At 43.1% G+C, this 10478-nt stretch overlaps 3 protein-coding genes across 3 annotated transcripts; all 3 read left to right on the top strand.

Annotated features, from left to right (window-relative positions):
- The first annotated feature begins 142 nt into the window (after window positions 1-142).
- LOC140993563 (uncharacterized) lies at window positions 143-2759 on the top strand. Its single transcript, XM_073463051.1, has 2 exons — window positions 143-601; window positions 1312-2759. Exons 1-2 carry the CDS (start codon window positions 430-432, stop codon window positions 2463-2465), a joined length of 1326 nt encoding a protein of 441 aa, XP_073319152.1. The 5' UTR covers window positions 143-429; the 3' UTR covers window positions 2466-2759.
- A 432-nt stretch (window positions 2760-3191) lies between these two features.
- Window positions 3192-6817, top strand: LOC140993578 (uncharacterized). Its single transcript, XM_073463071.1, has 2 exons — window positions 3192-3647; window positions 5877-6817. The coding sequence occupies exons 1-2, from the start codon at window positions 3476-3478 to the stop codon at window positions 6695-6697; spliced, it is 993 nt and encodes a 330-aa protein (XP_073319172.1). The 5' UTR covers window positions 3192-3475; the 3' UTR covers window positions 6698-6817.
- Window positions 6818-7233: 416 nt separating this feature from the next.
- LOC140993560 (uncharacterized) lies at window positions 7234-10246 on the top strand. The gene is made up of 2 exons (XM_073463047.1): window positions 7234-7724; window positions 7910-10246. Exons 1-2 carry the CDS (start codon window positions 7685-7687, stop codon window positions 9259-9261), a joined length of 1392 nt encoding a protein of 463 aa, XP_073319148.1. The 5' UTR covers window positions 7234-7684; the 3' UTR covers window positions 9262-10246.
- The last annotated feature ends 232 nt before the right edge of the window (window positions 10247-10478 follow it).

A 10478-nucleotide genomic window follows, 5' to 3' on the forward strand; every position in this document is an offset into this window, starting at 1 on the left:
CCTACAGACAGTAGGTGGCGGAACGCACCTTCACACGGTGGTTTGCGATCCGCCATTAAACTAGAGAAGAAGAAAAAGAAGTAGCCGCAGAAGAAGAAAAGACAAACGAAGAAGAAGAAGAAGAAGCGGCACTGGAGGCGACATTACTTCCTCGGTTTTGTACAACGTGTCTGGTCGATAGATACAATCAGAGAGAAATATCAGAACCTGTGGATCAACTTGTTGAAGTTGACTTTGTGGGAACGTCTGTTAACTTTATTTTAACAGCTGAATTATCTGCTGCTGTCCTTCGGAGCTAATGAAGCTAACTTAGCTCGTTAGCCGGAAATAGACGGAGCCGAACGGACCGTGAACGCAGCGCACATCAGAGCGAGCAGACGGTTTTTAACGGAGTGTTTCTGGAGGAAAAGTTCGTGTGAGTCAGTAAAAATGTCTAAAGTCCAAACGCTGAGAGTGTTTGTGAAGCAGCGACTGACTGCGGCTGCTGAAGAGATATTTGAGCTGTTTGAAAGGACGATAGCAGAGTACGAGGAGGAACTGGGTCGGCACCGGAAACTACTGGACGCTGTTTTCAAGCCTCAGGTCCAGTTACACAGAGCAGGTTGGTTCCGTTTACTTCTTCTTCTCACTTTACACTGAGACCAGCTGCGACTGAAACACTTGAACGTGTTTATTCTCATATTCACAACAGACACAGTGAAGCTGGAGCTCTCGGTTCCACCAACACTGCTCAGACAACTTGTATGAAAGAAACAGAAGTGGAAATGAGAGTTAATACATAATGTCAGGACATCACTAGTGTAGTATACATAAAAACATGTATAATACTGTGGTAGTAGTATTACATATAATGTATGTGTGTTATTAACATTAACACAGCCTCTGCTCCTGGAGCTCTGTGCAGTGGACACACTGGTAAACCAAACTCCATTCAAAAAACAGCTGTTTTAAGATCAGGCCTTATTTTTCACAGTAAAAACTGTAGTTAGAGAAGTACACATAAATTACACTGTAATATTTAAACTGCTTGCAAACAAGCAGTAACACAAACAGTATTTATACAGCACATGGATGTAAAAGTAGTCTGAAGGTAAAGTGACATCCATGTGTTGGTTCAGTGAGAGGAAAGTATCAAAGTCAGTAAATAAACAGAATAAACAGTCTCATTCTGCATGAACGATGGTAAAATCTTGCATCAGGACGCACTGCACTCAGCTAACGTGTTACACACCGTGCAAACGTCTCCACACATTTTAGAAAGTAGTGGTGCTGCTGGTTGAAATGTTAACAGCAAATCTTTCTTCTCCACAGACGTCCAGCAGCTGTTACAGAGTGAAGAAGAGGATCCTCCTGAGCAGCAGGAGTGGAGCTCCAGTCTGGACCAGGAGGACCCACCAGAGCTGCCACACATTAAGGAGGAACAGGAGGAACTCTGGACCAGTCAGGAGGGAGAGCAGCTTGGAGGGCTGGAGGAGGCTGATAACACCAAGTTCACCTTCAGTCCTGTGAAGAGTGAAGAAGATGAGGAAGAGAAACCTCAGTCCTCACAGCTTCATCAAAGACAAACTGAACAGATGGAGACAGAAGCTGATGGAGAGGACTGTGGAGGACCAGAACCAGACAGGACCTCAGATCCAGATAGATATTTACAATCAGTTACTGATGGCGGGATGTCAGACTCCTCTGAAGCCAAGACTGATGACAACGCCTCTGAACCTGAGACTGATGACAGCAGTGATTGGGAGGAGACCAGGAAGCCTCAGGTCCATTCAGAGGAACGAGGTTCCAGCTGCTCAGTTTGTAAAAAAACTTTTCCAAGCAGATGTCAGGTTGTGATGCACATGAGAACCCACACAGGGGAGAAACCATTCAGTTGCTCAGTCTGTGGTAAAAGATTTTCACAAAAGGTACATCTGAAACAACACTCGGTCGTCCACACAGGGGAGAAACCGTTCAGTTGTTCTGTCTGTGGTAAGAAATTCACACAAAAGTCGTCTTTGACTACACACTTTAGACTTCATACAGGAGAAAAACCATTCAGTTGCTCAGTTTGTAAAAAAACTTTTCCAAGCAGATCTCGTGTTGTGATGCACATGAGAACCCATACCACAGAGAAACCCTTTAGTTGTTCAGTTTGTGGTAAAAGATTTTCACAAAAGGTACATCTGAAACAACACTTGGTCGTCCACACGGGGGAAAAACTGTTCAGTTGTTCTGTCTGTGGTAAGAAATTCACACAAAAGTCGTCTTTGAGCGTACACTTTAGACTTCATGCAGGGGAGAAACCGTTCAGTTGTTCTATCTGTGGTAAGAAATTCACACAAAAGTCGTCTTTGACTACACACTTTAGACTTCATACAGGAGAAAAACCTTACACATGCTCAGTTTGTCAATCAAGTTTCAGTCTCAGACAGAGGTTGATCGTACACATGAGAATCCACAGAGCTCCTGTGCTGACGGCGTAAACACCAGCACTCTTTGGTCACCACATGCCAGCTAACCAAGCTAACTAGCTAACAGCAGCTACAGTTAGCTGTTACTATGATGATAAGCTGCTGCCTGTTTGTTTGAAGTATTCAGCAGCTTCAACGTCTGGACAGTTCTTACATACTGCACCTTTAAAGTTGATGATTATCACACTACGTATGTTTGTTCATCGATGGTGTTGAATTTTAACGTAGTTTAAAGAATATTTCAAGTTTCATGTCTGTCAGGACATTTTGTGAAATTATAATAAAGTGTTTGTTCAACCAAAAAAACCCTGTTCTCATTTTTTTTAGAGTCGTTGTAACTGATAATTATAATTGTGTTTAATATCGTGATTCTGTGAAACTGATATTTTCTGAGACTTTAATCGTACCTTGAAAATCTCCCTGTTGCAACCCGACTATGGATATTGATGAATGTAAAAGCACTCGGCTGATTTTCTATACCAAAGGTCAAAGGTTATCTTCACTGTGACATCATATTTTTCTTGCAACAACATTATTTCGCTCAATTTTCAGCTTTGGACCAGAAGGGAAGTGTGTGAACTGCAAACCTCCAAGGAACCTAAGAAAGAAGGACGGGTCATTACGTCATTACGTTTAAAATGTAAAGCAGTAGACGGACGGAACCAGCAGGAGGCAGTGATGCTACATGAAGGAAGCTAAACGCTGTTAAACACCACAGAAGAAGAAGACGCCAACAGGAAGTAGTCGGAGACGGAACTCGGTCGCACAGAGCTGGTCGGAGAAGTTTGGACAGAACAAACTGTGTTTTACGGACCTTTAATCTCAGAACAGACTCTGAGCTGTTAACTTTATTTTAACAGCTGAATTATCTGCTGCTGTCCTTCGGAGCTAATGAAGCTAACTTAGCTCGTTAGCCGGAAATAGACGGAGCCGAACGGACCGTAAACGCAGCGCACATCAGAGCGAGCAGACGGTTTTTAACGGAGTGTTTCTGGAGGAAAAGTTCGTGTGAGTCAGTAAAAATGTCTAAAGTCCAAACGCTGAGAGTGTTTGTGAAGCAGCGACTGACTGCGGCTGCTGAAGAGATATTTGAGCTGTTTGAAAGGACGATAGCAGAGTACGAGGAGGAACTGGGTCGGCACCGGAAACTACTGGACGCTGTTTTCAAGCCTCAGGTCCAGTTACACAGAGCAGGTTGGTTCCGTTTACTTCTTCTCACTTTACACTGAAACCAGCTGACATCCTCTGCCTCACTGAACCACTTCTTTATTGTCATGTGCAGAAATGTTACTCCCTCCAACAATATTCATGCAATTTATAAAAGTAAAACACAAGTAAAAAAGAGAATATAGAAATAAAGACATACACTGGTGTAATATTGTGTTTGTGTCAGATATTCCCTCATTTGTTGTTAATTAAATGGTGACATCATCTCCTCCAGGAGAAGTTCAGATACTTGATACTGGTAAAAGTAGAAGTGCTGATTCAGCTTCTTTACTCCAGTAAAAGTAATCGAGTACAGGCTCTGACATGTACTCAGAGTATCAGAGTAAAAAGTCTCCCTCTGAAGGACATTTGTGGTCAAAGCTAACTGAAGCTCACGTCATATTAATATAATTCAAAGACTATTAAAGTTAAAGGTAGAGTCAGTAGGATTTGTCCCAGCTGTTCCTGAACGCACCACAAAGATAGTTGATAGTTGAGTCTCATTCAGTGACGCACAAACGTGACAGCATGAATATGACATTAGCATATTACTTTGTGTGTGTTAGTGTGTGTTCGTAATGCATCTCAGAGATGACTCTGCAGTAAAGAGCGCCACGTAAATAAAAATAATTATTTGTCCTTTAATTGAGCCCAAACCTCCGTGTGGCGTTTAAAGGAAAAGAGAAGCCCCTGGCTGCAGCCCGCAGATCGGGGCGTGCCTCAACGTTGAGCCACGCCCACATTGAGCCGCGCCCCCGACGCTTGACTCCCCTCCGGGGGCCATCTGGTGGCGGAGACTATGAACGGCAAGTGGACGCTCTGTTTTATTTTGAAGTTCAGTGTTAGTGTTCAGTGTGTTCAACTACACGTATACGGATATTTTTTTAAGCGGATATTTTCGTCCTCGTTTAAAAAAAAAACTCTGTCCACACCACAGAAATATCTCTGTCCATACGAAGAGGCAAAACTGAAAACGATCGCCTCTGAAGCCTGCAATGCCATGCCCGGCCGATAGGTGGCGATTAGCAAAATGTAAAATACCACAGAAGAAGAACGTTATGAGCATGCGCAGTCAAACGGCGGCAGTTAGGATAAGAAGTTATGGCGAAGAAACGAGTGATGCCCTGGACATGCGAAAGTTTAATTTCCACTCCTCATCAACCACACCCCCTGCCACGAAATCCGACCCGGCCCAAAACCGGCGTTTCTGGCGGATTTTAAACCGTGGACGCTTGGGGCTATCCAGTAATATTGGGCGCAGCGGACGCCTTTGCGTACCGCTGGAGTGCAGTTGATGCAACAACGTTACGTTCATGTGTAGAGCTGAGATGAGACCTAAAAGTGCAAAGCACACAAACGCACACACAGATTGCCCGGTACATGTTGGTCATTGTTGTTGGCAACCGTTTTACTTCAATGCGCATGTGCGAACGGCTTGTTGCTAGGCGCTTGACGTCATCGCGTCAACACCAGCTCCGTTTAACATCGCTACACGGATCCACTCAATCGGATATTTTTTTATTTCTCCACTTTTTTATCCGTTTAAAAATATCTCCGTTTATGTGGGTGAAATCGCCGTGTTCGTGTGGTTGAGAGGCCCCAATTACACAGAGCGTCCACTTGCCGTTCATAGTCTCCGCCACCAGATGGCCCCTGGAAAAGAGTCAAGCGTGGGGGGCGCGGCTCAATGTGGGCGTGGCTCAACGTTGAGGCACGCCCCGATCTGCGGGCTGCAGCCAGGGGTACTTGAAGGAAAATGCAACATGATCAGTGGATTTATTGATGCTGCGATCGTCATGTCACAGTGTTTTTAATGAAGTAGCTCGTCTGATGAGGATGTCCCGTCTGTGCGATCATGTTTGTCATCATGAATTTGCTACGATGAAGACAAGTCATCGCTCTCGAACCCGGAGGAGGCTCGATGCAGACAGACGCGTTACTTTCTCATCATGCTGGCGTTTTGATGCAAAGGCTAAAATGCACCTTCAGATAATCACAATAATTTATAATAGATAATAATAATAATAATAACAATAACAGCTTTTCTTTTTTCTTCTCCTCTTTCTCTTTAAAAGTTTTCCTACATTTAGCTTTAATTGTCTACTTAACAGCCTGCACACTGGGCTGCCTCACCTCTCTGTTTCTCTCTCCTCGTATGTTTCTGCTCTGTTGACTGTCTTCAGCAGTTTTCACAAAGACATTGTTTATTCTCCACAGACGTTCAGCAGCTGTCGGTGAGTAAAGAGGATATTCTCCCTGAGCAGCTTCGACGGCCGGAGGAGGATGATATCACCAAGTTCAAATTCACTCCTGTCCCTGTGAAGAGTGAAGCCGGTGAAGAGAAACCTCAGTCCTCAAAGCTTCATCAGAGACAAACTGTCTTTGGGATCAGAGATGTCGAGCGTTGGACAACAGAAGCTGCTGGAGCGGACTGTGGAGGACTAGAACCAGCCCCGAACTTTAATTTACAAGCAGCTACTTGTGACGAGACTCCACACTTCTCTGAACCTGACACTGATGACAGTAGTGATTGGGAGGAGACCAGAGAACCTCAGCCAGGTTCAAACCCTCGATATTACACTGAAGCACCTGTAAGTGATATGGAGTATAACACTGTAAAAACTCCTGGCTCCTCTGAACGTGTCACAAACTCTGACCATAAGGAACATCTGCAGAAACTCGATAGAGTCCAAACAGGAGTGAAACCACTGAGCTGCTCGGTCTGTGGTAAAAGGTACAGGAGGACGAAATTCCTCATGAAACACATGAGACTTCACGCAGGAAGAAAAACTTTCAGCTGCTCAGTTTGTAAAGAAACCTTTCAAGAGGGGGGACATTTTGTGAGGCACATGAGAACCCACAAAGAGGAGAAACGATTCAGCTGCTCTGTTTGTGGGAGAAGTTTCGGGCAACTTCCGACTCTGACACGACACTCGATGGTCCACACGGGGGAGAAACCGTTCAGCTGCACCGTGTGTGATAAAAGATTCACTCGCCGTTACGTCTTCAGAAAACACAAGTGTAACGGAGGCAGCTGAGATGCTTGCTGAGCCGATGTTTGTCCGGCAGGACTGAGATGACTCAACACTGATCAGTCGCTCTATGATGAAGTGATGTGATTGTTTTAATTCAGTTTTTATTCGTGTCTGTTATGTTTAATAAAGCTTCACATATTTCTTAAAACTGTCCCTCCTGTGTGACCAGTATGATGAAGTTTTCCCTGACAGCAGCAGGTACATTCAGAAACAGAGAAGTTTAAATTTTACACCTTTTATGAACATTTCTGCTGATGTTTGTGTCATTTATTAGTTTCTGTGCAAAGAACAGTTACTAAAAAAATGAAGGCACTACAAGACTAAAATTTAATACTATTATTTTATTAAAGGAAAGTTTCAGGGGTTTATTCACAGTTATAATAACAACAATAATACAACAGAAACATGAAGAAACTTGTTCATAATCACAGAGGTTATAGAGTAGTTCATATTCCGACCAAAAGGGGGCGTGCCTCGGTGAAATCTCGCGAGAACGCTGCGAGATTTCCCACTGTGCAACTCGGCCGGGTGGTGTCCCATTTAGCTGGAATGCAGCTAACATGCTAACAGTGTCCGTCATAGACATGTTTACCGTAAGATACAGCCGGAGTGAAACACCGGAGCCGGTGTGGATGAAGTCGTTGAAGTGAACTTGGTGGATGTTTCAGCTCAGACTCATCGGCCTTCTGTTAGCCGAGAAGAAGCTAAAGGCTAAGCTAAAGGCTAAGCTAAGGGACGTAAGCGCAGAATGCTAGCAGGAAATAGACGGAGCCGGAAGTCGACAACGCAGTGCTGCTCGAAGGAGCTTCATTAGAGACCAAACTGCGTTTTTACGGACATAAAATCTCTGAATAGACTCTGTGCTGTTGTCTTTATTCAACATTTTAACATCTGAATCATCTCCTCGTGTCCTACGAAGCTAATGAAGTTAACTTCAGCGTGCTCGCTGGAAATAGACGGACCCGACTCAGAGTGAGCAGACAGTTTAAAATGGACGTTTACAAGCCTGAAGTCCAGTTTAACAGAGCAGGTTTGTTCACTTTACTCGATTATAAACAGTGTTGGACGAGTTACTATAAAAATGCATTATATGTTATATCACATATATACAGGACTGGTCTTTGGACAGAGTGATGAGCAGACAGATCACAGTCTGATATATTATGAGATAGGAATAAATAAAGATCTGCGTATATATTTCTTTATTCTCCACAGACGTCCAGCAGCTGTTGGTGATTAAAGAAGAGGTGGAGTGGAGCTCCAGTCTGGACCAGGAGGACCCACCAGAGCTGCCCCACATTAAAGAGGAACAGGAGGAACTCTGGACCAGTCAGGAGGGAGAGCAGCTTGGAGGGCTGGAGGAGGCTGATATCACCAAGTTCACCTTCACTCCTGTGAAGAGTGAAGAAGATGATGAAGAGAAACCTCAGTCCTCACAGCTTCACCTAATCAAAACTGAAGAGTTCAGAGATGGAGAGCATTTGAAAAGAGAAGCTGATGGAGAGGACTGTGGAGGACCAGAACCAGACAGGAACTTTAATCCAGATACTCTTTTACAACCAGCTGCTCGTGTGAAGGTTTCACACTCTGAACCCGAGTCTGATGACAGTTGGGATTGGGAGGACACCAGGGAACCTCGGTCAGGTTTAAACCCTCCGCAACACAATAAAGCGCCTGTAAGAGATGTGGAAGGTGATCCTGAAATCCAAACAGCAGTGAGACCATTTGGTTGCTCAGTTTGTGGTCAGAGATACCGCTGGAAGAGCTCTTTAACAGATCATATGAAGCTTCATGAAGAAGTAAAACATTTCAGCTGTTCAGTTTGTAAAAAAACTTTTAATTGGAGAAAAGGCCTTGTGAAACACATGAAAATCCACACAGGGAAGCCGCCGTTCAATTGTTCGGTTTGTAACAAAAAGCTTCAAAGCAGATGTCACCTTGTGAGTCACCTGACGAGCCACACAGGGGAAAAACCATTCAGTTGCTCAGTTTGTGGTAAAACATTCAGATGGAAGAACTCCTTAACAGCTCACATCAGACTCCATTCAGAAGAAAGAGTTTTAAGTTGCCCAGTTTGTAAAGAGATTTTTAAGTGGAGAAGTTGTCTTTTGACACACATGAAGATCCACGCAGGGAGAACACCTTTCAGTTGTTCTGTCTGTGGTTTGAGATTCACACAAAGCGGAAAATTGACCAAACACTTAGAAGTTCATACAGGAAAACAATGTTTCACATGCTCGATTTGTAAAATGAGTTTCGATGACGGTGGCTCTTTGTCCACACACATGAGTCTCCACACCGGGTCGAACCCATTCAGTTGTTCGGTTTGTAAAAAAACCTTTCGGGACAAATATCAACTTGTGAAGCACGTGAGAATCCACACAGGAGAGAAACCGTTTAGTTGTTCAGTTTGTGGTAAAAGATTCGCGCAAAACGATGTGCAACGACACATGAGAGTCCACACGAGGCAGAAATCTTTCAGTTGTAGAGTCTGTCATAAAAGATTCGCTCTGCCTTATTGGTTCAAAAGACATAACTGTGTTGGTGAGAGCAGCAAAAATAAATGAAGCTGCAGAGATGCTTGTCGAGCCTCATTTTTCTCACTTCTATCAGTCTGTAAGCACCTAAAAACATTTGGCAACGTCAGATACATTTTGAGCTGATAGAGACTTCACGTTAACAACAACACTATATTTTAAGACTATGGTGTTTTTAAAGGAATATTTCAGGGCTGATTCATAGTTAGATACATTTTGATGTCCTTTTTTAACATGTTTGCTGGTTGTTGGGGTGTTAATGTGAAAAGTGTATTTATTTGAGCTGCCTGGGATGATCTCTGTTAACACATGGTACCAGGGACACGGGATGTCAGTCATAGTTGGGGGTGCGACATGCATTTTTTTTAATTGATTTAAATTGTCAGTGTACTCTGTATCTAATAGTTAACAATTTGAGAATGTTTCACATGACATGTTAAAGGTCAAAACAGCCACATCAGCTACAGTCAACAGCAACGAGCTGAAGAGGGAATGATGGTCCCCAGACTCCTTTATAAAATCACTAAATTTTATGAGTTGTTGAGTGAAGAGAAACTTTATAAACTTTGTGAAGCGCTTTTTCTGAAGAATTCTTCATAATTTGGGTCTTCTTGTGAATTCAGCATTTGTTAAAGCCTCGTTTTAGTTCCTGCGTCTATGCATGGTACCACACTGAAATAAAAAAAAAGAAGATGATGGTGAAGAGAAAAGCTCAGTTGACTTAACTGTTTCTATTTCACATCTGAATGTAATGTACTGCCGACTGCAGCGAGGTGGAGAAACAGGTGTAGATGTGATTGTGGAGCTGAGGTAGGAGAGGAGCCATCAACACCATCCATCAATGCATTTTATGGGACTGAGCTGGAAAAAGGATCAACACCTTCCAGTTTGTCCACATCGTTGAGGGCTTCACCCGGACAAAACATCACTCAGCTGATCAGAGGGGCTAAAAATGTCATTACATTGATACCTTGTTTATCTCTGCAGTAAACAATAAAGACTTTAACTCTTTGAATCCTACTTGAAACAATTAATACTATTGTTGCACACCCACAGATATACTGTAACAGAGATAGTTACAGATAAAATCATTAATTGCACAGAAAGTAGTTATTATTTCCACATTAGCCGACTACAAACATCACGTGTTGCTTTTATTATCAGTAATAATGTTCCATTAATATAATAAACATTGAAATAACTTTAGTTTGTGGCATTTCTGTATTTACAACAGAGGATCTGGATGT

This window comes from Pagrus major, chromosome 3 (genome assembly GCF_040436345.1).
Source record: "Pagrus major chromosome 3, Pma_NU_1.0".
NCBI classification, from domain to species: Eukaryota; Metazoa; Chordata; class Actinopteri; order Spariformes; family Sparidae; genus Pagrus; species Pagrus major.

Excerpts from the sequence above, each read along its gene's own strand:
- LOC140993563 (XM_073463051.1), top strand. The coding sequence starts at position 430 with ATGTCTAAAGTCCAAACGCTGAGAGTGTTTGTGAAGCAGCGACTGACT. Across the intron at positions 602-1,311 it reads GGTCCAGTTACACAGAGCAG|ACGTCCAGCAGCTGTTACAG; the intron begins GTTGGTTCCGTT and ends TCTTCTCCACAG.
- LOC140993578 (XM_073463071.1), top strand. The coding sequence starts at position 3,476 with ATGTCTAAAGTCCAAACGCTGAGAGTGTTTGTGAAGCAGCGACTGACT. Across the intron at positions 3,648-5,876 it reads GGTCCAGTTACACAGAGCAG|ACGTTCAGCAGCTGTCGGTG; the intron begins GTTGGTTCCGTT and ends TATTCTCCACAG.
- LOC140993560 (XM_073463047.1), top strand. The coding sequence starts at position 7,685 with ATGGACGTTTACAAGCCTGAAGTCCAGTTTAACAGAGCAG. Across the intron at positions 7,725-7,909 it reads AGTCCAGTTTAACAGAGCAG|ACGTCCAGCAGCTGTTGGTG; the intron begins GTTTGTTCACTT and ends TATTCTCCACAG.